Source organism: Tetrao urogallus, assembly GCF_951394365.1.
Source record: "Tetrao urogallus genome assembly, chromosome: 12".
NCBI classification, from domain to species: Eukaryota; Metazoa; Chordata; class Aves; order Galliformes; family Phasianidae; genus Tetrao; species Tetrao urogallus.
The window spans coordinates 18,449,008-18,475,097 of record NC_136825.1 but is presented as its reverse complement, the minus strand read 5'-3'; the positions used below and the strand labels follow the sequence as shown (position 1 = coordinate 18,475,097).

Genomic DNA, 26,090 nt, shown 5'->3' with positions numbered 1-26,090 from the left:
GAAAATTGGCCTGTAAAGCTTCCTGCCCTCCCGGTAGGGGCAGGCATCGCTTTCCTCACCTGTAACCCGCTTCCTCTGACGATGGATGGGCTGAGAGAGGGGAGGGCTGCGTGGTCGGGCTGGAATTGGGGCTGGGGGCTGCTGCTCCCTGCCACACAGCCCCCCTGCAGGGCTGGGATTTTTGGTACCAAGCCCTGGGAAAGCCGTGTGGCAAAAAGGGCTGGAACGGCAGCATCGACGCAGGGGGCACAGACACCTCCCTACCCTGCTTTCCCAAAGTGCCTCCTGTGGGGGGTTCCTCCTTCCAGCACCCCGATCCTGCATGGAGGGGCACTGTGTGCCTCTGCACCATCCTCCATCAGCTGGAGCCGCTTTCCTGTGACGGTGGTTCCACGTTGCACAATGCAGCTTCCGCTGCTGGGAAAGCACCCTATAAACCCCCGTGTCCCTGGTTCCTCTCCAGTCTGAGAGACGGCCGAGGAGGCGAGCAGAACGGGGCCGGGTAAGCTGCACTCTTTGATTTCATTTAGCAAAGGTTCCCTGGGGGGAGAGGAGATGACATGAAGTTGGGGCTGCCTGAACATGGGAAAAAACTGTTATCTGGGTGGTAATGCTGGGGAGCACAGCTGGGGGATGCTACTGGGAGATCGCGGATCCTGCTCTGGCTGCTCCTGCTTTAATTCACGTAAAAGAAGCCAAAATGCCCCAGCAGTTGGACCCCTCAGTCCTCCCATCTTGGGGTACTCTGTGATGGTTGGTGTGACGGTACCACTGCTACCAGTGCCTTTGTTCACACGTGTCTACTCCGATCTACACAAATGCCAGAGCAGGCGTTGGGGAGGTGAGGGCTGTGGGGTGTTGTGTGCCATGTTAAGGCTGTTCCTTGACAGCTAAGGTGCGGAAGATCCACGCTGTACCTGTGAGCACTGCCCAAGGGTCACCTCCAGCAGACGCCGCTGCCCCACGTCCCCATCAGCCAAGCCCTTGGCTGAAAGCATGGACATCATAGAGAAGGTCTTCTCCATCGCCCATGCCATCCACAGCCAGTTTGAGCACGTCAGGTGCTGCAAGCACCAGTGCCAGCGCCTCGTGGAGCGCATCCACATCCTGCTGGGGCCCGTGCGGGTCCTGCAGGCTCAGCCATCTTGGCAGATCTCCCACCACGAAGAGCAAATGCTGACCAAGCTGCTCCAGGCGCTGGGGGAAGCCCAGAAGCTAGTGATAAAATACAGCCAGACCAGCTGGATCCAAAAGTTCCTGAGTGCCCGCAGCAGCGGAGAGGAGTTTGTTTGGGTGAACAGGAGCCTGGAGGACATCGCCCAAGGGCTCTCGCTGCTGCTACAAGCAGAGCAGAAGCAGGCGTTGCTGGAGGCCTTCCAGACAAAGATATGTCGCAGGCAAGATGCTGAGGATCTGAGGGATGACAAGGCTTTCCTGGACCAGGTTATTGCAAGTAAGTGTGCATTTAGTGTGTCCCTTCCCCAAGACCGGAGGTTGGCTGGGAGCTGGCAGCCCACCCCAGCCCAGCTTCGGCCTGATGGCAATGGCTGGGGAAAGCCAAAGGGACCGGAAAAACTGCCAGTGCCAGTGCTGCACGTTCATCCAGCCCATCTCTGCGCCTATCTGTCTTACCCCAGGTACCAAAGAGCCTGAAGATGAGGCCTGGGAGATGCACATGGGCAGTCAGTGCATGGAGAGCAAGGTGGACTGGATGCAAGGCGAGCTGAACAAAATCGTGCATGTGATGGACAGTAAGTTGGCGTCACAAAGAGATCTGCCCTCCGCGTCCCTGTTAGAAAGGACAAATGCTCCCATAAAAGGCTTTGCTAAGCCACAGAGTCGCTGGCTTTCCCCCGGCCCTGCCTGATTTGTGCCTCCTTCCTCCCGGTGCGGCGTGAGCAGGTTTGAAGAAGGTCAATGTTGGCAAAAGGGAAGCCATCACTGAGATCGAGCGGGACCAGCTCACCTTCCGCAGGCACCTGCAGGACACTGAGCGCTACGACCTCTATGAGGGAGAGTATCTCAAGTACCCAGTCGCCATCAAAACCTTCAAGAGGCCGCTGACCACCGACACAGTGTGAGTTGGAGCAGCGCAGGGCAGTGGGGTTGGGAGAATGGCACGACATATCTTGCCCTGGAGACCTTTCAGAATCTAAAGGGGCTGGAAGAAAGAAGATTCTTTAGCGGGGTCTGTTGTGATAGGACAGGGGGAAACGGTTCAAACCAAAAGGGGAGGTTTGGACTGGAGCTAAGGAAGAAGTCCTTCGTGCTCAGGGCAGTGAGGCACAGGCTGCACACAGAGCTGGTGCTGCCCCATCCCTGCACACAGCCAAGGTCAGGGAACTGAGCGCTGATGGAGCTGTGGGTGTCCCTGCTCAGTGCAGGGCTGGGAACAGATGGCCTTTAGGGTCCCTTCCCACTCAAACCTTTCTATGACTCCATGACCTCACTGCGCTGTCCCTTTCTGCAGGAAGGTGAGAGACATCTTTGAGAAGGAGATTCAGACCCTGAAGAAGTTTGAGTCTCCCAACATTCTGCGCATGTATGGGATCTGCATTGAGGAGAAAGGTACGGGGTGTGCCATTTAGGGCTTCCTCTTGCTTCCCTGCCTGTCCCTAGTGCTAGCTGGTGGCAGACAGCTCGAGGTGACACAAAGGGGCATGCCTGAGAGGCTGCTTCCCCCATCTCTGCTGAGGCTCTTGCAGGGATGAGGCAGGTCTCTGCTGTAAAGCACTAAAGCATTATTCAGATCCCCCCAAAACAGAGACATCCAGCCAGTTCTACCCAGCAGAACCAGCACTGGCTTACCGTGGTTCGTGCCTGGGAGCTTTCCTGACATGAGCTGGTCTGTGGCTGTCCTGGGGCCAGCTGCCCACTCAGCATGCATTTTTCTGCATCAGATGGGATCCCCTGCTTCTCCATCGTCATGGAGTACTGCAAGCACGGCACGCTGCGGGAGGTGCTGACCAAGCAACAGCATCTCTCCTGGGAAGTCCGCATTCGGATGGCCCTGGGAGCTGCCAGGGGCCTTTACAGGTGAGCTCCAAATCGGTGGCAGGCCGCCCGGGGGGCCACCTGCACGCGTTGCTGCACCCCGAGGCAGAGGTTGGCTCAACACAGCACACATTGCTCTTGTTTCTGGCTGGCTGCAGGTTGCACCAGACGGAGGAGAAGTCCCGACTGCACGGCTGCATCTGCAGCAGCAAGTTCCTGGTGGCTGGGGATTACTGTGTGAAGGTAAGGACCACGCCTGGAGAAGCTCTAGAGGTAGGAGCGGGGGGGGTGGCGAGGTTGCATTTAGCTGCCAACCATGCATGTTAGAAAAGGAAGAGGAAATGTGTCCACAAAAGTTGAGCTGAGAACCGGTGACCAACTTTACATTTCTAACGCCTCTCCCTTTCTCAATCTAACTTTTGCAAACAGCTGTCAGGATTCGAGCTGTGTGAAACAGAGTCTTCCATCAAGAGAAAAGTCAATAAGAAGAACTTGAACCAAGTCTGTATGTTGGCTTACATTGCCCCCGAGAACCTGATGGATGTCTATTGCCCTTACAAGAGGTCCTGTGAGATATACAGGTATGTCTGCCCCACAAGCCCTCCCGGGTGCGATGCCAGTGGGCAGATGTCAAGCTGTCAAGCTGTGGATGGAGGCCAGGTTTAATCAAAAATTATTATGAGGCGTAGCCCCCAGCCCTCTCCGTCAGAAAGGAGGATGACGTGGTGGGATGAACACTGAGAAACTCTTGCTTGTCTTTTTCCAGCTTCGGGGTCGTGCTGTGGGAGATTGCAACCTCCAAAATCCCATTTGAAGGTGAGTCAGAAGTTGTCTATGGCCCTGTGTAAAAGCTCAGCTGCTGGAGCATCCCATAGTACGTGGGTCCCAGTGCTTGGGTCTGTATGACGTCTTCACGGCTTCTGCACATGGTTAAACCACAAGAATGCAAGAAATGCTGTCTCTATTTGTTGTTTCTATGCATTGAAGCGTTAAGGCATCCTGTTTCAATGGGACCCAGCGGTGTCACGGCAAAGATGGGGGGAGCTCATTGCTGACACAGTTTGGGTGCCCCCTCTGCCAGCTTCTCCATGGAGGAGGCTGCAGGATGGTTTCGGTGAGCCTCCACACCTTCTGATGTCCTTGTTTCACTTAGGCTGCTCTCTCCAGGAGATCAGAGACAAAATCTGTGACCACCAGTATCAGGAGCCACTGGGAGAAGATTGTCCGGAAGAGCTGGAGAAAGTCATCAACCAGTGTCGGGCCTTTGATCCATTCCAGCGCCCGTCTGCTGAGCGTGAGTGTCCTGGACACGTGCCCCACGGGTCCCTCAGTCAGTCAGCCACCTCAGTGCCGAATCTGTCCCTTGTTTTCCACCGGGTTTTGCCCAGTTTTGTTTTTTGGGATCACCCCTCGTCCTGCCGACGCCACCAGGTCTCCCAAGAGCAGGTTTCCTTCTGTAGCCCTTCCTGCTTACGGTCTCCCCATACACCCTGTTCACACAGCAGGATTTATCCACACCACACACAGCCAGGCCCGCTCTTTTGGCATGGCACAAGAGCAATTAATTGCAAACTCGGGTAAATGGGGAAGGTTCTCCATCCTTGGGGTCGGCGCAGGCCTGGCTGGGTAAACCACAGGTTCGCAGGCACCAAAAGCTCTTTGTTTGTGCTAACGCTGGCCTCGTGTTCCACAGAGATCGTGGACTTGTTGGCTGACCTGGAGAAAAGGAGGAGCCAGGGCAGCTAGCTGCGGAGAGCCCCAGCAGGCTGCCCAGACCGGCTGCCCAGACCGGCCTCCCTGCCTACCATCCCTGCGACTGCAATCATCGAAGTGTCAATATATGTTTATTTATTAAATAAGACTGGAAAATCTCTGAGTGCCGGCTGGTTTGCGTTCTTCGAGGCCCGCGGGTGGGGCTGAGGGCCGCTGTACCCCGCTGTCATGGCAACCTTCCCCACCCCCCCCCCCGCCTCAATTTGAATCCCCTCCCGCTCCCGCTTATTTCGTCCCGGCGGCGCCTTCACCAATCAAAACGCACTTCCTGTCTCTTGCCCCGCCCTTTCCGTCCGTCGAGGATCTCACCGCCCAATCAGCAGGGCAGCTCTACCTCGACCGACCAATCAGAGCACGCCTCACTGCTCTCGCCTCTCCTCCTCCACAGTCCGTTCACTGAGGCAGACTGACAGAGCGTTCGACCAATAAAAGTCCTCACAGCTTTCGGATCGCCCAATAGAGGCGGCGGCAGGAGGAGCGTCAGGCCAATAGGGCTGAGGGGGTGGGGCGGCGCGCAGCTCGAGCGGCGCGGGCGGGCGGCAGGCAGCCGGGGGGCCGCCGTGAGGTGGGCCGAGCCGGGGCCGGTCGGTTCTCGTTTCTCCCTTCTCCCTTCCTTTGAGTGGTTCGGCAGAGCTGAGCGTGAGGGGAGGCCGGGGGGGCGGCGGGCCCCGAGGCAGCGGGTGGAGCGCGGGACGGTGCCCGGGACTGGGCTGTGACGGGAGGGCCCTGCTCGGCACAGCGCCGGATCCCGTGGGGAGAAAACCCTCAGCGAACCCCAAACGCGGCTCCGTTCGCGCTGCACGCTGCTGGTTTTGCCACGTACGGATGATTTATTTGCGTTCTGTTGGTCCCCCTGTCTCGAAGGTGCGGCAGGCGGATGGAGGAGCAGAGCTGCGCTCTCGGAGACCCGACCGTCCGCCAGGGGAAGCTGCTGCTTCAGCGGCGGTGCTGCCCCGAGCCCTCTGACCTGCGCCTGAGGAGCTTCTGCACGGCCGCCTTCCGCCCGTAAGTGCGGGCGGGGAGGCGCTGACCTTCCTGGAGGGCACCAAAGGTGAAAATGCCAACGTTAACGTCTTTCCTAAGAAACGTTTCGGGCTAGCTAGCCCTGTGCGGTGTTTTAGGGCTTCCACCATGAGAAAATAAGGGTTTGCAGGGGGCAGTCTTAACACAAATCTGAGTTCAGTGGTAGGGAAGCAGGACTGCTGTAACTGTATCTGTGCCTGGTCAGGTGAGAGATGGGGCTTGGTCTCCTTTCTGCCCTGATTTAGGCTGAAATATTGGTTATCAGGGAAAACCTCTTCTCCCAAGGAGCAGTAATGCAGTGGCACAGCTGCCCAGTGAGGGGGGGGAATCGCTGTCCTTGGAGATGTCCCAATGCCATAGGGACGTGGCACTGAGGGACGTGGGCATGGTGGGGGACTTGGGGGTCTGAGAGGTCTGTTCCAACTTTAGTGATTCTGAGGGTAATTAGAGTAGTGTTATAAACTGATTAATCAAGAGTTTGTTAAAAGATTTATCAAAATATGTTAGTGTAACCACCTCTTGTAGATCTTGTATACGTTCTCTAGTTATTCTTTCTACTGAAAGCACTCTTCTCTGTTTGCACAGTATCTGTCTTGAGAAGTTTTGTTGTGTACTTTGGACTCTCAAGTAGTGCTAAAGATCTGCTATCCCCAAGGCCTTCCAGATTTGCGATTGCCAAAATACGTGGGAGGCAAATGACCATTGGGAGACTGCAGAACTTTAATCTACTCTCTCCTCCCCAAAATGATTTGCTTTTATTTGTTCAGTTCATGAAATAATCTGAGCTTTTCTACGTGGTAAGACTGCAAAGGATTGGGTGCTCTGCAGAGCGCATTTCTGGCTGTGTTTGTCAGTGTTTCTGCAGCGGTTTTGCCATGGAGGAGCTCAAACTCTTTCCTCTGAGATCCTAATGCGTTTACTGGGAAGTAATAGTACAAGAAGTTCTGAGCTTTCCATGCTCATCTGAAGGTTTACCTAACAGGATTTGCAATGTGCCTTTGGTGCTAACTGCTGCTGAGCTAAAGGCTTCAGATGAAGGACTCAGGAAGGTGCCAGCTCACATACGTGGATCTACTTGAGACAGTCTGTCTCTGCTGTATGTCAAAGGCAAAATGACAGCTTGTCTCTTTAGTCTGAATTCTGAAGGCTGTTGCAGTCACTGAGTGCTGCAGCCAGTTCTTGCTGCCATCAGGCCGAAAGTAGGGAGCAGGCTTGTGAATGCTCATGGCTTTCTTTTTCTTGTGACAGAAATGGCTCAGGAAGAGATGGAAGTTGATCTCCAACCAGTGGTGAACTACTCCCTGGAGAACCAGGGGGTGCTTCCTGCAGGGCCCGCTGCTCACACGGCGCTGCCCTCCCAGGCTGCAGCGCTGAGCAGCGGAGGAGGCAGCACTATCGTTGTTTCCGACGATGAAGTCGATGAAGTCGTTACCCTATCGACTACTGATGCGCCAAGGGAAGCAGCTGCCGATCCTGACCAGCAGGCGAATCCTCCATCTGCTCTCATCGGGCTGCTGAGGCTGCAGGGGGCGTCTGAGCAGCACCAGCTGCTGCCTGGGCCACAGGTTATGCAGCGCCCGCGGGTACGAAGGAGCGCTCGCAGGCAGCCGAGAGTCAGTGCCTCCCAGAGGACAGTCAGCGCCAGGTAAAGAGGAGTGAAGCTGTGTCTGAGCTGCGCCCTTGCCGGCTCTGATGTTGGTTTAAAACTGCCTCGCTTCCTGGCTTGTAGAGCCCGGCTCGGTCCAGGTGTGTGACTGTGGCCAAATTCTGAGCACCTCACAAACCTTTCAAGCTCTAATGGCTCCCTGATTTCATCTGGTGATGTCTTTTGCTTTTCGTTAAATGAACCCGCCCTTCTCAGTTCTTCTGTTGGCAGTGGTGTTGTTGACTTGAGCACTGTTACACTTTCCAGTGTGCAGAGCTGCTCCTACCATTCTTCTGTTCTGCCAGGTTCCTGCTGGTGCTTCCTGCAGCAGAGCTGACTCTCAGCAGTCCCTGCCAGCATTTAGCTCAGTGGAGCTTGTGCTCTCTTCTGTGTTTCACCTTTGATTTGAGGGCTGCCTAATTAGGTGACAATTGCTGCAGAAACTGTTGTAAAAAATGCAAACTGACATTGTTTTTTTTTTCCTGTAGATTTTTGTCATCTCCAAGCAAAGTAAAATTCAATGTTTAGGGCTGTTAGCGATGAGTTTAAAAGGTGATGAGCGGGCACGCTCCCCAACTAGGAAGAAATCCTTATTTCTGGTTTGTTTGGCTTCTGTCTCATCTTTGTAGCATTTGCAAATGCCAAGGGTGAAGTTATAATTAACTGGAGTGCTGCCTCAAAATTCAGCGAGACCAAGATCTCCTCTTCTCCTTGGTGATTAAACATTGCTGCACTGTTTGCCCGTGGATTGTTTGTGAAGGTCACTGTAGTTCTCCAGGCTAGAAGCAACCTAGCAAAAACTGCTTTGAACGTGAAGGATAATTGAGATGATAGCTGGGTTGATGTGGGAAGAGGGAGGATGTTGCTTTCCAGGGATAAAGCTCCCGTAACAGGAAAGGGGGAAGGTGGGCAGACTAAGCACTGCAGTCAGTGGAATGAGGCTCTGATACAAGGCTCGTGTGTCTAAATTAGGTATCTAATATCTAATATTCTCTGGAGGGATGGAAACCAGGTCTGTGCTGTGACTGCAGTTACAGTGCAGGAGTTCCACAGGCTGTCAGTGTGTAGCACTGAAGTCTTTGCTTATTTTCTCTCCAGCCCCACTGATGCCCTTCACCAAAATAAAGTCACGCGTAGCAACGACGTTTTCTTCAGCAGGCAAGGTGAAGCTGTGTGGAGATGCTGCTGTGTGACATTGCTGACTGTCCATAAAGCAGGCAATTGTATGATATTGCCTCTTTACCAGACCACTTCTGTCTTAATAAACGTGATACTCTCCTATCTGCCAGCAGTGCCTGTGAGATTTGCTGCGAGTGAGCCGGGGCAGCGTACCAAGGCTTCAGCTTACCTGAAAGGACTGTGACCTTTGTTTCTTCCTCCTGTGGTTGCAGGGCAGCATTGGACAGTTACTTTCAGATCAGCAGGACGCAGGAGCCAGCTGCAATACCAGGTTCACATCTGGAGCCCTCGCATACTGTGAGGGGCGGCCAGCAAGGCGCGTCCCAGGTCACAGAACTGCAGTCCAGTGACTCCGACAGCAGCACTTCTGAGGAGGAGGAAGAGGTGGAGGCTGCACCTCCAGCAGCCCAGCAGACGCCTGCAGCAGCTAGCTCAGGTTTGTGCTTCATTTGTGCTGTGTGGATATTAAATCTCAGAAACTTATTGTGCTGCTTCAGAGCTCAGCAGGGAAATACTCTGGAGCTTCTCAACAGCCGGTGCTGAGAGATCATTATGCCCACAACTGATGGGAGCAGGTTGCTACCACAAGGCTTTTTGGCAAGAGGTTCCTAAGAGCAGTAACAGCAGTGAGCGATTGCCACTGTCATCTTAAATATAATCTTTTTGCTATTGCAGGCTGCTGCTTATAAATAATCCTGGAGGTGTTCAAGACAACTTGAAGTTTTTTGAGGTTATTACTTAGAACGTTTCCTCTGTTACCTGCTGCTGAGGAGGATTATTGAAGACATCAGGGTCGCACCTCTGTTTGGAGGCCAGCAGTGCTTTCACTTTTCAGAGAAGGGTCAGGTGCAGGATATTTTACTTTCAACCAAAGTAGAAAGAAAAAAGTGATTTTCATTCCTGTAACTTCTTGTGACACTTAGCATAGGAGATAAAAGTACAGCAGCTTGGTCTTCTTCTTTTCTCAGCTTTTTCTTCCTTGATTCAAACTCGGGTTCACAGGCTGTCTGCACTTCAGTGACTTGGTTTCTGGTGAAGGTATTTCATGTAAGAGTGACAAATGGTGAATGTGGTGTTCAGAGGTTGTTGGAGACTAACGAATATAAGAAACATATTTCTCCTTTCTCAGTTTCTTAGAGATTCCAGTCTCTAAGGAACACCCTTGTGCTTCAGTCTGTTTTGTTTTCCATTAGCCAGCCTTTCTTGATGGTTTTTTGGGGTACATCTAAGAGGCCTCTATGAGCAGATTAATTCCACTTGCATTTAGCTGGTCTTACACGTGACAGGCGCTCAAGCTGTTAAGTGCTGCCTAATATTGTGTGAGCATATGCTCTCTGTTGGGTTTTCTGGAATCCCCTTGTCTTTTCTTGCTTATGTAAGCCACTGATTCCTGTTCATCCCAGAGCTTTAGGGACTGAAAATATTATTAACACAAGGCCGTGTTGGGCGATAGCTCTCCACTGCATTGAGAATATCTGCCTCGGATACTGACTGTGGCTGCTGACTCTTGTTTTGTCAGGAGGCTGAAGGAGGTGGTGCTTTCTGCTCCTCTTTAGTATGCCAGGGGTGGTCATCCACACATAGCTCTGTCGTGTGCCCATGCTTCAACAGAAGGGCTAAGAGGCACGCCACAAAAACAGATGGCCCAGCAGAACCAATAGTTCAGATAACCGTGAGCTGGAAAGCTGCTGAAGTCAGGGTGAGTGGACATGCAGCACATGGTAAATGCCTCCTTGGCACATGAAATATTCATACCTAGATCCCTGAGCAGAGTAACTTCTCCGTGATGGTATCTATTTTTCTCTGAGCACAGTAGTGCAGGTCTGTGACCTTACTTCAGCCTAACTGTAGATCTGTATGCAGCTGTATTTGTTCCTAGCAAGTCAGAAAAGCCATTGTTATCTGGGCTTTTCTGTCTTCTAAAGCTCTCCTTTGTCACCAAATGTGCTGGAATTCTGCATCTTTCTGTAAAAGATAACAGAAAGTTCTTCGGTATGGCTGTTGAACAGAAGGGCTTACACATCAACTGCCCGACCTGCACCCAGGATCTGAAGCTCTGTGTGCAACCTGTGCCATTGTCATGCTGCTTGTATTGATGCTGTGATCATTCTGGATCAAGTCAAGGAGAGTCCCTCTTCCCCCATAGGTGTCAGTTTATTTAAGCAATGCTTTCTTTAGTTTCCAGTCAGGATCAAGCAGAGCTGCCTCAAACTCTGCCTCGAGTTCCTGCAGAAAATGGAAATCGTGAGGATGAAGAATTTGAAGCCCAGCAAAAGCAGGTGAGGTGACCTAAATGCTTTTGGAGGCAGATTACATATGGTAAAAACCACATTTGCCTACAGAGAATTTGTTTGTTTTTTAAATCTTAGAGAACTCCACTGAAGAAACAGGAAGCACCAATTCCTGCTGCAGCACTGGGGGAGGAGGAGGAAGGGGACACCTGTGCCATCTGCTTTGAGCCGTGGACCAACGCTGGGGAGCACCGCCTGTCAGCCCTGCGCTGCGGGCACCTCTTTGGGTACACTTGCATTGACAGGTGGCTCAAGGGGCAGGCAGGAAAGTGTCCCCAGGTAAAGTGGGCATTTCTGTGCTCCGGGAGGGACTTACTGTTGGGTGACTTGTGCCGCAGGCATGGTCACCGTAACTATGACCGTTATTTGCTCTACAAAGGAACCACCTCTGCCTGCTGTCAGAAGTAACAAAAATCACAATTATTTTGGTGCATCTGGCGCAGGCACAGCTAGCAGTGCTTCAAGGGAAAGATTCTGACGTGGATTTTTCTCCCCTGAAGTAGAGTGCTTGTGACTAGCAGGCTCAGAAGGCTGCTAGTTTGAACTCAACCTGTAATTGGTTTCAGAGCACTGTGCTGTTCCTGGAGTGTGGAATGGCAGACAGATTCCTAGAAGCAATTAAGCGTAAAGAAGGCACTATTGGACTAGAAATCTGTCTGAGAACCACTTTCAGTAGGCTTAACTGCTCTTTTTGGACTGCATCTGCTTTTGCAGCCTAAAGATCAGGCTGTTCAGGTAGGTTTCAGAAAGCAAACTGAGAAACAAGCTTTAATGTGCAGTTGCAATTGGTAGATCTGCTTCTGAAGGTGCTTCTTTCTGCTTTTGTTTCCATGCTTTTCTGGTTTCCATACTGGTGTCATTTTGATTAGGTCTGTGTTGACAAAAATAGGCCAGTGAGTGGATGGAAGTTCAGTTCTCCTGCTTTCCAAGACAGTGTCTGGAAGCTCAGCATTTCTTTGGCTTTCATTTTGAGAGCTTCCAAGTCTTGCTTGACTCTGTGCAGGATTTCCTCCTTGCACAAGAAGCTTCCTGTTGAGCTGTGCTGTGATTAAGCCCAAAGAGCCACTGTTAGCACAGCCCAGACCCAGACCAAAGGCCCAGACCTAACTTTGCCCAACTCTGACGATTGTGTGTAACCTTTTTGTCTGCTAAATGCCCAGGCAAAACTCTGAGACCTTCTTTGCTCTTCGGCACTTTGCTTTCTTCTTGAACCTTAGCAATCTGTAAGGGGTACTTTTTCCTGATTGAATGGTTTTTTGTTTGTTTTTAATGTGATTACTGACAACTCCCTGTGAGAAGTCCCTGTTCTGGAGACAACCTTGCAGCTACATCATCTTCCTTCTTTTTCATTCGCCGTCCCTCGCAGGCTGAGTGTTCTCTAAATGAATAGCACCGAGTTGCTGTGCGTGCTGCTCTGTATACTAAGTGGCTCGAGTAGTGCAGTTACTGTGAAATTGCAGCATTCCAGATCCTGTTGGTGACAGCTGTTGGCTGCCAGGAAAGCTGCCTTCACCACTCGCCGCTCTGCGAAGCACTTTTCTGAGGTGTGGGGGAAGTTGTCTGGTCTGAAACTGTCGCCCTTGGTTTCTTCATGCTGCTAAATAATAGAGAAGCCTGCAGTTGAAACGCACGTAGCAATTTAGCTCACCGTTGAGTTGACTTATCTCAGTGCTCACTGCCTCTTTTCTGATCAGCCAAGTATGTTTGCAGGACAGGAAGATTTCAGATGCTGTAATTTCTCACAGGTTCCAACCCAGGGAGGTGTTGTCCTTTCTGAAGTACGAGCCGGTCGTAGCAAGGTGCTCAGTGATGGAAGCACCTGGCTCTCCCTGTATCATGAAATCAATGGGATGGCAGTGCTTGATTCTGTTACAGGAATGCTCGTGTGGATTTGGGCCTGCAGGGATTGATTGAAGGAATACGAAATATAAACCAAAGTGGGGAGTAGGCTTGGGTGCCCGGGTTCTGCTCTTAAAGTAGCTGGTCTTGATGCTTTCCAAGGCTTGGCTGCCATGCTGCTTTGAGTCATTTCTCCTCCTTTCTGTGCATTTTCTGACCATGCTGTGTTTCTGGTGCTTTAGCAAAATAAACTTGGTGGGAAGCAGGCAGCTGGATTCTATTGAACCTTCAATAATGCAAGATCTGATCTACACTGCAGACCCCCAGCAGAACTGCAGTGCCTGCAGGATGGGGTGTCTTGAAGTGGCAGTGCCTCCCTTCAGAGCTCCTAGGGAGTATCCAGAATAGCAATTTGTAGGGATGCGTAGCCTGGTTCGTGGCATTCGTGTAGATGAACTGATGGTGTCTTTCTTTCAGTGCAATAAGAAAGCAAAACGTTCTGACATCGTGGTCCTGTATGCCCGCACCCTGAAGGCACTGGATACCAGTGAGCAGGAACGCATGAAGAGGTATGGAGTGTCCCCCACAGCCTTGCTGGTTGCGTGTCAAGGAAAGCAGCAGCCTGGCTTTTACTTTATGCTTTAGTTTCCTGTATTACCTGATCCATTTTGTGCTTTCCCTTGGGGGTTATCATCATTATCATCAGCGTGGCTGTCGTGGGTCTTGCTGTGTTATCTGTGCCTTGCTTGTAAGGAGAGGTTTCTTTGGAAATAGAACAGAGTTTGTACTTTGTGGCACTCGGGTTGCAAAAGGTCTCTTGTGCTGGATCCTGAAATGCCATCGCAGGAGGACGTGTGGGGTTGTTGCCAAAAGCTGTATGTTGCTAATTCATCATTAGATGAGAAAAGCACGGCATAATTAGAAAAGCAGGGAGGGTGAATAACTGACCTTTTCTGTCATCTTTTCTGCACACATTAAGCAGAGTAATCTCTCCTATGAATCACCTTCCATCTTGCTTTGTCAAACTCTTCATGTAGCTTTACTTACAAAGGTCAGCAAGCATTACTATGACTCTACTCCCCCTTCCAACTTCAGTGTAGATTTTTTTCCCTTGAAAAAAGGAATAGTGAAAAATGGGCACGAATTTCTTTTTGCCAAGATGCTGTCACATACGCTGTTTTGAAATTGCAAGGCTACAGACTTCTGAGCTCCCTTGAATCTTGTAGTGAATAGAATTTAATTGGATCTGCTGTAACATGCTCCTGAGTATAATGCTGGTCTTCTAACACTTTTTCAACGGACACCTCTTTATGCTAGTAATTATTAATCAGAGATGTTCGAGGAATAACTATCACCAGGGGAAGGTCTCTCTTCTGTCCAGGTGGCTGCTGCCCGATGGTGTTTGAACTGTGCCTTTAGGAAGGTCACAGCTGCATTTGCTGGATAGATACAGCAAAACAAAGCACAGTGAAACCTGTTTTCAAACCCTTTGAAGGCATTTGGGTGCTTAAATCTTGTTGTTCCTCAGGTAGAGGTGACTAACTGCTGCGTGTGTCTCAGGATCCTACAGCAGCTCTTCCCGTTTGTCTCCTGCCTGCTGCTGGTTGGGAGGCAGACAGCAGTGACTGCCTGGCATTCCCTCTCAGTCGCTGGCAGTGGCAGCTTTGTGGCACGTAGCCACGAGCAGGGGACAGATGTGGACCCTGATACATCAATATTGTTTGCACGTAGCCTTGAGTTAGGTGTGAGCTTGTGCTTTTGTCCCTTGCATTCAGAAAAGCTGCCCTTTTGATTCTGGGTGCTTGTGTCTGCGATGGTTCAATACAGAGCTTCATCTACTTCTTATGCAACCAAGGAATAACACAGTGAAGCTACAGGGAAATGACAGAACTCTGTGCTTGATAAATGTGCAAGGCGAGGTCTGTGTATTTTAAAGGTGCTTAGGCAAGCTGGATCTCCTGCATGTAAACTGCTGAAATAACCAGAGTACTGCAGCTTTTGGAACACAGGGTGCCGTGTCAACATAGACCCAATGTGCAGATAATTTTAAGGAGTAATGGTGTTCTTCCTCCTTCCCCCCTTCAACTACTGCTTTCTATGTAAAGTACTTATGAAAGCAAAACTTAAGCATGTTTTCAAAACAGCTGCTGCTAATTTTTTTTTATGTGCAGTTTTAGGCTCAAGATGAGTTAGAAAGTACAGTTTTAACACAGGCCTATTATGGCTGCTCTGTTTCCAAATGAGAGTATTTGGACTCCAGAGGGTGAGGAGACATTATTGTGCCACATTATCCTTGTGGAACAATCACTGAGTCATTCGGTACAATTAAGGCCAACGCTCTGGGTGACTCCAGCCCCTGTCCTGTCTGAATTTACCTGAGTGGGACCCGTGTTGGAACAAAGTTCAGGGGCAGCAGTCAGCAGAGAAGCATCCCAGAATTACGTAGCCCTGAGGTTTGCTTTTTTTTTTTTTTTTTTTTGGTCTCTCTCTCATGCAGCTCTTTAGAAAAGGAGCAGAAGTTGAGGAGACAGGCAGAGCTGGAGTCTGCGCAGAGCCGGCTGCAGCTGCAGGTCCTGACAGATGAATGCAGCAAACTCCGCAAGCAAGTTCAGGTGAGTCTGACCCTCCTGATGCACAGAGGACTCCCTTTCTCCCCAGCCTGACTTTTGCTTCCTGACAGGAGAGAAGGCAGGCTTCCACATCTGGTGGGATTTAGTAAACTCAGCCATTCCCAGTATCCCAGGCTGGTGTAGTTAAGGAGCCACTTAGTGCCGACTGCATTTTTGCTTGGAAGACTTGAAGTCACGAGTGCAGTGTAACAGTAGGTGCTCCTGGCTGCTGGTGTTGCAGGTTGCTCCTTGACTCTTGTGGTGGCTGCTAGTGAGGTCTGGTAATGCAGTGCCACATTTGTCCCGCTTACCTTTTTTTTTTAATTGCACCAAAATAAGCATTGGGAATCCGTGGCATAATGGAAAGTTTTTTGATAAATAGTTGGTGAGGAAAGCATGCCTGTGGCCATTCACAAAAAAAAAAAAAACACAAAGCAACCAAACCCCTAAATGTATTGCAGAGGTCAGTAAAGATTTGAGCTAAGCTCTTCCTGGGCTGTGAGCCTGTCACTGGGCTCAGCTGGGGTTCTACAGCCGCTGAGAAGCACCTCAGGATACACCAAAAGGAAACAACTGCTTGCTAACCAACAACTTTCTTCCTGTATTTTGTAACCTGCCACAGCTGCTTTCACAGAATGTCTGTGAAGCTGTGGACCTTGCTGGAAGTTCCTGCTGCGAGTCACCTCACGTGTTGCATCAGCACTGGATTTCACAGCCGGTTTGCTATGTTTTTGTTGCATGAAGTAGGTCAGAACTTGCCTAACCTCTCACTGTCTGGTAAATTGCTCAGCTTTAAGCTTCTCTACTTTTGGATTTTTCAGAGCCTTGGCTATTTCTGTCTGTACATTAAGCAACATCCTTTTTGGCCAAAGTTTTTCCAAGTGATGTAACGCGTGACTTTACAGATTGCTTCCTAAGTTCCTGCATGAGGCTGTATTCTCATCAGGGTGTGTGAGAAAACTGGCCTGCTTTAGCTTAAGAATGGCAGGAATAAGATAGAGCTGCAGGTCCACAACACCTTCCTGCAATTCTTTAGGTATTAGATGATAGAGTATCCAGTCTAACTGAGTTAAGTCGCACGTTATAAAGATTAAGTACCCTGTGTCCTTAAGCTCCATTTCAGTATTTATACTGCATTCATCACTGTCCTGCATCACTTGATGTGAGTGCTGGAAGCAATTTCAAGGTACTTGTCTATACTGTGAATGAACTGGAAGTGAAAAACAGTTTGCTGGGGAGCTGTATATCAGCAGGAAGCATAGCATAAGCTGCTGAGCTGTTGGATTATATTCTGAGCGTATGCATAACTAATCCCTTATATTATGGGAGCTCATCTAATAAAGCAATTACTTACACAGAGCCATTCAAATATGGAAAGGACCCCTTGAAGCTTCCAGCCCAGCCCTAGCTGGGCAACTTCAGGATTGGATTGGGTTGCTTGGGGCATCAGCTTATCAGCTGATGGAAGCAGACTGCAGAACCTCTGTGGACAAGGCACTGTTTGACTGTTCTCACTGAGAACTGACCTTCTTGCGTCTGGCGTTTGCTGCCCTGCTCCTGTCAGTCAGCAGTGTGGTTGACTGTACAAGGAAATGTGTTTAATTGGTGTAGGAAGGTGGAAGTCACCCCAGAAAACACTGCTGTGGGGTTACATCACATTACAAATTTGTGAAATGCCCATACGTTCAGAGGGACTTTCAGAGTGGGAAAAGTCCAGTTGCACAAGACTTCATTGGAAGAGCTGTGCTCACTGGTTGCACACAGACTGTGATGTCTTAAGTCTTAGAGAAAACATCAGCCATCAGTTCCCCCAGGGCCCTTCTGTGAGCCCTTCTTTGTTGTTAGTGTGCATGAGAACTGTGCATTGTGTCGTATTGCTTGTGACCCTTTGGTATGCTTCTCTTACACAAAAATGAGCTTGTTTCAGCTTCCTTATGGAAGTGTGTATTAAAAATGCTGTTTCCAGGCTCCTTGGCTCAGGTTCGATGCCTCTAGTGCTGCACTGCAGTTATGGGGTCATGCACTTATCTCTATTAAATGCAAATCTTAGGCTGTGTAGAGCAAGATGGCAGCAAGACTTCTCTAAGAGGTCTGCAGGAGCATGGCCAAAGAGTGGCTGTCATCCGATAACTGCTTTTGTTTTTAAAGGTTTGTATCAGCTGTTAGAACCCTTAACCTAATACTTGGAAGAAAACTGGCTTCAGTCTGTTGTTGCTGGCTGTTTTCCTTTCCTATTCATTGTCCTCTCCTATTTCAGCTTTTCATGCATACTCCTCTAGAAGATTTTTTGCTGGATATCCTCTTTGGGAACAGGTTGCCCACTGAGGCTGTGGATGCCCCCTCCCTGGGAAGCACTCAAGGCCAGGCTGGCTGGGGCTGTGAGCAGCCTGGTCCAGAGGGAAGTGTTCCTGCCTGTAGCAGGCGGTTGGGTTGAGTTGATCTCAAAGGTTCTTTCCAACCCAGCCCATTCTATGATTCCTTCTCCAACTGTTCCTTCATCAGAGCAGGAGCCAGGCAGACTGCACAGCATCTCAAGGGAAGCCATCAGCTTATCCTACCAGACCTGTCCTTCTTGAGCACAGTTAGTGGGGTCTGTTCTTTTGTTTGCAGTTGCCTTGGTAATGTGTCCTGTTCCTGGTTCTGCTGGGTTCCTCTTTTGGCTGTAAATGCAGACATCATACTGATGGTCTTTGTGTTTTTAATTGCCCGCCTTTCTTTTTAATGTAGACCTTGCATAAAATTGAAATTTTGAGTGCAGGTGGCAAGAAGAGTTTTATAAACTCCCCAGAGCAACAAATATTTTTAATCTCCTCATTCTCAGTGGTGGTGGCATCTTTCTGTCTTTCGGAAGTAGGGCTTATTAAATTTTTGATGAAAAGCTGCTTTCTTCTAAGTTACCTGTGTACACACTGACTGCTTACTCCAAGCCCGAAGCTGTGGTTTCTGATTGTCAGCATCCTGGCACCCCTTACATCCTCCTGCATCCTCCCCAGATTTTGTCTCGGCTCACCTCGAGTCTTCAGGCTCCATTTTTAGTCTCATGGGGGATTTGGAATGCAGAATTGCTCTGGAAGACATTGGGGCTCCTCTTGAGCAGTCCCCAGAAGTTATGGGGCTTGGTGACAGCAGTTCATGTAGAGCTTGGGATTTGGTCTTGCCTATGCTTGTCCACGAGTTAAGTGACCCTGGTTGGCTTGGTATGGAGGCTAGCTTGCATTCTACAAATATATTCCTTATATCTCTTTGGCCCTTAATTGTTTAAAAATTACGTGGTATTTGAAGCATAATCCAAGTTGCTCGGCCAACAGAAAGCAAGTAGTAATTTTCTTCATATGCATCCTCTCTTTAACATCACTGGGTGCTGCACTGCCTGGCTCTGCCCTTGGATCGCAGCGAGCCGTTCCCTGGAAGTGCTGTGACCACTGACAGGTGATGGAAGTGCAGCAGTGCCTCTCCTCACATCACCCACCTCCCCCTGGTGCTCTGCGGGGAATTGGGGAATATCTTGTTTGTGATGGAAGGTGACCTTGGCGAGGGCTTTGCTGAGCACCCTTGAGCATCAGTTGAGGTGGAGGGAGGCGGGGATGCAGCAGAAAACAAGGCAGGAGCTTTGAGAGTTGTTGTTCCTGGAATTTGCTGCCCAGGGTTTACAAGAACAGGGCCATCTTCATTAAATTGAGGGTGTTGCCGGAAACAAGTCGGTCTGTGTTGAAACTGAAGGTTTTTGGTTGTTTTGTTTTTTTGTTTTTTTTTTTCTCCTTTATGGGGTATTCTGGAAACTCTGGAAAATGGTTCTAATTGACTGTCTCTCGTGGCTGAGCTGCATGTAATACTTGGCAGTTCATTCTCCTCTAAACAGCATTGATCTGCTAATAATTGTCATTGGCTTTTCTGCCTTGCCCCAGAGCCCTCCTTCTAATACATACAATAACAGACTGAATAAATGTGGCCAGAGCCTGCAGAACCTCTGAACGCTTTTGTTGCTCTTGCAGCCAGTGGACTGGGAAATGCAGTGTTTCAGAAACAGTGCAGAGACAGAACAGCCTGTATTCTCTCTCTTTCTCTGGGAATGGGAGCCCCTGCAGTACGTGGATCGCACAGCACAGGGTGCTTCGTCTCCAGCACAGCATTAAAACTCTCTGAGCTCTCTTTCCTTTGCAGGAGCTGAAGGCTCTGGTGGCTCAGCACAACGTCAGTGCTTCTAAAGCCCCTGGCAACTCCCGCACCTGCTTCCCAGGCAGCCTCCCCTCCAGCCAGAGCCGGCGCAAGTACCACCTGGAGAAGGTTTTTGTGGTGTCTCAGGCTGGCAGCTGCAGAGTGATGGCATACTGCGACTCGCTGAGCTGTCTCGTGGTATCGCAGCCTTCTCCACAGTCTACTTTTATTCCTGGTAAATGGGCAAGTTGAGATCGGGGGCTTTGTAGGTGGTGTTAAGTTACAAAAGGTAAATGTTTTGCTTGCTCCCTACTCCCTCTCTCCCTGGCTTTACCTTTGTATGTGCCACGTAAACGGGGAGCACTCACAAGTCTATCTCTGGTTCATGCTGCTGCTTTGGTGAGCTCTGCCTGCAGAGATGACTCGTCTCCCCCTCGCTTCTGCAGTGGGATCCTAGCAGAGGATCTCTGGCTCTTCTGCTCAATGCTACGTCCTCAGGAAGGTAAAAGAAGGAGAGGTCAGCACACGAGGGCAGGCAGAGTCGCTCCTGATGCGCGAGCAAGAAATGTTCCCTGTGGTGCAGGCATTTTGATCCACGTGCTGTCAAACAACTCCTTTTTAAAGAAAACAAACTTTTAGCATGAATGGTAGGAGCACCGTGTGCCAGCGTGGGAGCAGGAGGCCGAGAAGCACAGCAGTGCTGTTCCTGCCTGGCTGTTATGGCTGGGGCAAGTGAACTGACACCTGGCCTTGCGCCAGCTTCCTGTCCCTGTGAAACAGATGGAGCAGTTAGGAGCCTGAGAGCCTTTATTTGCAAAGCACTTCCATGAGCTTTCTGAGTGGTGAAGCTTGTTTTAATCTCCAAACCATTAACCAAATAATGTGCCTTATCTCAACATAAGAAAATTCCATTCTCTGCGTTCAGCTCGCCTTATTCTTTGGAGCCATGGAGTGAATCTGTGAATGGAGGCTTTGTGGCACGCAGGTGAAGTTCACCTGCAAGCATTTTATGCTGCGACACTTGTTCTCTTAAATTGCTGTGTAATCCTACTGTGCTTATTGAGGAGAAACTGACTAAAGAGCAGCAGCTCGTGTAATGAGAACTGTAACACTAGCACTGGCTTATGCTCTGGCTGGCTCGAATACTTCAGGATTTTAAGAGCTTCATAATGATTTGTGGCAGTTCTCACTCAGAACAGCAAATAGATGGGGCACGTTCACCCCATCACAGGTTTTCATGTGGGGACTGTAGATGGGACGCAGCACTGCTGGTTGCGGGCTCCTCAGCAGTTCCTGGTAGGCGTGCTGCCTGGCACACAGGCCTTGCAATAACCTGCCTTGTCCTTCTTGTTAGGCTGTGGTGTGAAGATGATGAGCGTGGCCAACCTGAAGAGCAGTCAGTACATCCCCATCCACAGCAAACAGATCCGGGGGCTGGCTTTTGGCAGTCGTGCGGATGGGCTGCTGCTGTCTGCTGCTCTGGACAACACTCTCAAACTCACCAGGTGAGCCTCCCCCAGCAAGTGTGAAGCTCTGGGCGAGAGTCTGGATTGGATTTTGTAATAGTCTTGTAGCCCTTGCTGTTCTGCGCTTGATTTTTTGTTTCTGCAGTGAAATGTGGAACACAGGAGCTTGTATGGCATAAAGCAGAAACTGTGCTTAGCTTGAGCACTTTGTGCCCTGCGCTGATGTGGGCCTCTCTGACTTGAGTCTTGTGGATTGTGCAGTTCATCTGGGATTTGAAGTGCGTGCACAGCACTGTTGAGCGTGTGCTGGAGAAGCACAGGTGCTCTGGAGCTAGCAGTGACTGAAAGCAGCAGGCTGGAGACAATTATGCAGAGGGTGAGAGACGTCTCTCCATCCCTGGTGGATTTTCAGCACACAAGTGTGTGTTTTCTTGCTACTCTGTGCTGCCTTTCAAGTTTAAGCCACTCAGAACCTTGTTGGCCTCAGTCTTGCTGAGTTGCAGCAGCGTGTCCATTCTGGACCTAGGCACAATATGCCATGTGATTAAACAGTCCCTGTTCTTTCCCACATGGGAAACAATGAAGAGAACATAATTCTGTAACAAACATGTAAAGAATGCTTGCTTTCCCACTCGTGGTACTGTGCTGAAATCCTTGGTTGGCTATTTAAAAATTGGTGTCAAAGATGGCAGTTTTAAGTCAACGTGCCAGCTTTATGACTGCTGAGGTTGGTGTGCTTGTCGTGGCTTTCCTGCAGAGCAGCCTCTTGTTGCAGGAGCTGCTTAAACTCGATTTCCACATCTGCCCCTCTCTGCCTGATGACCTGCATCAGAACTTGTGATCCTTCTGCGTTTGTGTTTGATTCCAGGATGCTGGAGCTCAGTGCTCGCTTCAGCAGCATCTTTGTAGAAAGAGCACCCCCCCCCCCTTGGCCACCTTCCCAGTTCCTCATTTCCAAGTCCAGTCCTACAAAAAGAAATTACCAAGACATCAAGTCCCCCGTTCGTGTTCACAAGAGCTTAGAATAGCACAGAGGCTTTGTTTTCCCTTGTTTTTAACTGCTCTCTATTCTGATGGCATCTCCTGATAGTTCTCTCCAGCCAGGTCTTTGTGGTTGTTCCCAATTGCTTCTGTGCACTTCTGCACATCACTGCCTTTCTCCAGGTGAACCCCATGAGTTATAAAGGTGTTATTTTATTCTGTTCTGTCTCACTGGAGTGTACCAAGCCTGTATTGGCAGTGCCACCCTTGGCAGAGGGAACTTTCTAACGTACATTCTAACCCGAGGCCAACTTCATCTGTTCTTCTGGGCTGTGCCCCTCCAGGTCATCCCCTCTTCAGCCTTCCACGAATTCAAGTTCTAAGCAATTAACACTATAAATGTGCTTTTAACAGTCTGAACCCCATTCATTGTTTCTCTCTTGGATAAGCTGGTTGCCTTTCAGGCGTAAGCAATGTCCCTTCCATGAAGGCAGGAAATAAAGAGATGTAATCTGAAGATGCAAGCCTAGTGATTTTAGGAGTAAGCAGTGTTAAGATGTTACAGCAGAGGGTTTCTCCTGATTTTTTTTCCAGAAGAGTAACTCAGGTTTCTTTCCCATAATGCAGCTGAGCTCTGAGATTTCCATTCCCAGTCTCTGAAAATCTAGAAAAGGAAGCATCGCCTTGGAAGAATTATATCCCCCTTCACAAGCAATATGAAAGGGTTTATTCCATTATTATGCAGCCGTGTGTAGAGCACGGGAGTAGTAATTTAGAATTCAATCTAAGGAGATTAGCTTTTAAGTCCGTAGAAAGAAACCTGATGTGCTTCCTGTGGTTGCACTGCTGTCTTGCCAGTCGGTGTTGTGCAAAGGCCCAACAGTTTGTTTTTCTCCTGCAGCTTGGCAACAAACACCGTGGTGCAGACATACAATACTGGCCGCCCCGTCTGGAGCTGCTGCTGGTGCCTGGATGATACAAACTACATCTATGCTGGGTTGGTCAACGGCTCCATCATGATATACGACCTGAGAGACACCAACTCCCACGTCCAGGAACTGGTCCCCCAGAAGTCCAGGTATGGCATAAGGGTTTGTCACTTTTTTTTCCGCTTTACTGGTGTACATTAAGCTGAGCATGGCTCCCTCTGTAACTGTTAGCTGTGTGGTTAGTGTAGGTACTTGGCCAGTGCATCTTGTGAAGGCACACAGCCAGCAGAAATGGACCCAGCAGCAGAACCGGCTGGGTTTTGGAGCTGGGTTATTGTTTCCTTTGAAAAGGACAAATTACAAAGAGGACACTGGTGCTTCCATCTCTTCTGCTCAGAATCAAATGTTGATTTAAGAGCATATCTCAGGGGATGGAAGCTGTGTAGACTTGGCCAGTAAGGCTGTTGTGGTCTTCACGCTGCCCAAGACGATCACAAGCTTTAATGCTTTAACCAGGATTTAATGCAAGGCAGGCTGAAGTGGGGCCAGCTATGTCAAGCTGCTGTTTAAACAACCTGAGCACGTTGCTTTTGTCACCTGGCCTGCCCCTGCAGTGAAGGAAAGGACTCACAAGGAAGTGCTCTGCTGATGCCTGCTGAAGCCCGCCGTCCCTGTTTGGAACTGTTAGAGCTGTGGATTGCACCACGTCTGTGTGCTGTATGACGTCTGTTTAAAGCATAAGGCAGTAATCTTGCCCAATTTTGTTTATCCACGTCAAAGCCACTGGGGTTCCTTTCCTGAAGGGCTGTTTCATAGCCTGCCTTGCATGCTTTCTTTGTGGGAGCTCTGGAGTGCTGAAGCAGAACGCTGCTTGACTGCAGCTGGCAACGCTGACTCTTGCCACTCGTTTTCAGGTGTCCCATGGTATCGCTGTCTTACCTGCCTCGAATGGCCTCATCCTCTTTGCCCTGTGGTGGCATACTGGCTGGGACCTTGGAAGGAGCTTGTTTCTGGGAGCAGAAGGCTGGGAACTCCTACCGGCCCCATCATCTGCTGCTGGAGCCAGGGGGATGCATTGACATTCAGACAGAGAGCACCTCGCGGCACTGCCTGGCGACGTACAGGCCCAGTAAGTAACTGTGTGCCTCTGCAGCGTGTGCTTTGTGCTGATGCTCTGTCCAGCTCTGTTTGGTTCATCAGCAGCTTAGGAGCTGAGCACCTCCCTGAAGCATGGTGTTTGCCTTGACCACGGCCGTGGGTGTTTGCACATAGGTGAGGGTGAAAGGAGGTGGCTGTAAGCTGGCTTTGCTTGTCTTCCTACAGTTACTCTTGTCCACAATGAAATTTTTCAAGGGCTGCCTTTTTATTTTGCCCTGCAGGTAAAAGTAACCCGTGTGTGCGTTGTGTCCTGATGGAGCTGACCTGCACTCCGCTGACAGAGGCCTCTGAAGATGTGGTGTGCTCTTCTAACCCCATTCAGACCTTCAGTGCTGGGCCCACCTGCAAGCTGCTGACCAAGAATGCCATTTTCCAGAGCCCAGAGGAGGATGGCAGCATCTTTGTGTGCGCTGGTGACGAGGCATCTAATTCTGCCATGGTATTTCCTGTTCTATTCAGGGTTTTATTGCAATTCTTTGGAAGAGAAGCTTTATTGGTCACAGCATTGATGTGTTTTAGTGGGAATTACCTTGTCACAAGCACTGCCCTGTGCTTTCCTGTAGCAGATGCTAGTGATAGCATGGGATGTTGGCCAATATCAGCCTGTGCTCCGCATCCACGGAAGGGAATGTAGGCAGCAAGCCCCTGTTGTCTGCCAGAGGAATGTAGTTGGGCTTGTTGCAACTGAGCAGCGCAATGTGATTGCAGTAACTGAGCCCTGGTGGGATAGCTGATGTGCCAAGTGCTGTGAGGGCTGGGCAGGGCAGAGGGAGGAGGAAAGCTGAGTGGAGCTTTGTCCTTCTTGTGGAGAAGCAGCTGAGGTGCAGAGGATGGACAGCGGTGTGAGAGCTGATGAGGATCAAAGGAAGGGCATAAGAGTGACGTGCTGGGAGTCTGTGACCCGAGGCAGGCTGTGAAAGCAGGCAGAGGCTTCTTGAAGCAGATTGAGGAAAGTCTCCAGACCCTGGTTTTAGGGAGGTGTGAACTTCACTGACACTTAGTGGAAGGGCAAAACAATGAGATGCAGGCAACACAATGTTTCTGGAGTGTGTCAGGAGCAACTGCTGAACAGAGGTGTCAGATGAGATGATGTTTCCCTAAGTCTGCTCAGCAAACAAGAAATAATATATGTGAAAATCAGCAGCAGCTTTTGCCATGGTGACTGCGAAACAGCGAAGCTCAAGATCCTGAAGGAAGTAGGGAAGGTGAAAAGCAGAATAAAAGGCATTTAGCAGAGTCATGTCTGGCTTTTTCAGGGAACTGCTAGGAATGATTTGACGGAGGCAGTTCTTCAGGACAAAGATGGTTGAGTGTTGCCCTTCTGGTGCCTCCTCCCTGCAAGGGAGCTGTTTGCATCAGCACTCAGTAAAAATAAGCAGCTGTCCATCCTCTGCACCTCAGCTGCTTCTCCACAAGAAGGACAAAGCAGATAGATCAGGAGAATGCCTTGAATGAAGGAGAGGCTTGCAACTGACCCTCAGTGCTAAAAGTGCCCCCAGGTGGGATGCAAAGCTCTAAGCTTTAGAGCTTAGGATCCAGCTGTCTAGACCATAACATCCCAGCTTGTGTACAGGAATGCTAGGCTGTGTCAAAACCCTCACTGAGATCAAGGCAGGTTACAGCTGCTGTGTGCCCTTGTCTGCAGATGTGGACGTTCCCTGAAAGGAGGCGGGTTGGTTGAGCATGACTGACCTGTGTGAGGTACAAAGGTGTGCCAGAGCAGGTGGAGGTGGAGCAGCCCTTTGCTTACAGATCTCCCTGGGAGGCTGGAGGCAGTGTTTGTGGTGCTGCGGGGGGGGATGGTTATTTTTTTTGGAGAAAAGCTCCGTTTTGGATGGGGGAGGAGAACCCCGCAGTCATGTTTTCTGTCCCACAGCTCTGGGATGCTGGCAGCGGCTCCTTGCTGCAGAAATTGCAGGCTGACCTGCCCGTGCTGGACATCTGCCCCATGGAGGTGAACCAAACCCACCTGCTGGCTACCCTGACGGAGAAGGCAGTGAAGCTCTACAGGTGGCAGTGAGCGTGTCCCCGTGGTGCTCGCCGTGAGG

General features: G+C 50.1%; 2 protein-coding genes across 2 annotated transcripts; both read left to right on the top strand.

Moving 5' to 3' along the window:
• Window positions 1-966: 966 nt before the first annotated feature.
• Window positions 967-4,740, top strand: MLKL (mixed lineage kinase domain like pseudokinase; the record flags this gene model as incomplete). Its single annotated transcript, XM_079541439.1, has 10 exons — window positions 967-1,453; window positions 1,638-1,751; window positions 1,903-2,077; window positions 2,471-2,568; window positions 2,901-3,036; window positions 3,153-3,237; window positions 3,424-3,575; window positions 3,761-3,810; window positions 4,148-4,288; window positions 4,688-4,740. The coding sequence occupies exons 1-10, from the start codon at window positions 997-999 to the stop codon at window positions 4,738-4,740; spliced, it is 1,461 nt and encodes a 486-aa protein (XP_079397565.1). The 5' UTR covers window positions 967-996.
• Window positions 4,741-7,040: 2,300 nt separating this feature from the next.
• Window positions 7,041-26,062, top strand: RFWD3 (ring finger and WD repeat domain 3; the record flags this gene model as incomplete). The annotated part of the gene is made up of 12 exons (XM_079541390.1): window positions 7,041-7,435; window positions 8,827-9,050; window positions 10,793-10,893; window positions 10,984-11,184; window positions 13,222-13,313; window positions 15,242-15,356; window positions 19,515-19,743; window positions 20,863-21,013; window positions 22,857-23,033; window positions 23,799-24,013; window positions 24,264-24,481; window positions 25,919-26,062. 12 exons carry the CDS (start codon window positions 7,041-7,043, stop codon window positions 26,060-26,062), a joined length of 2,262 nt encoding a protein of 753 aa, XP_079397516.1.
• Between the last annotated feature and the right edge of the window lie 28 nt (window positions 26,063-26,090).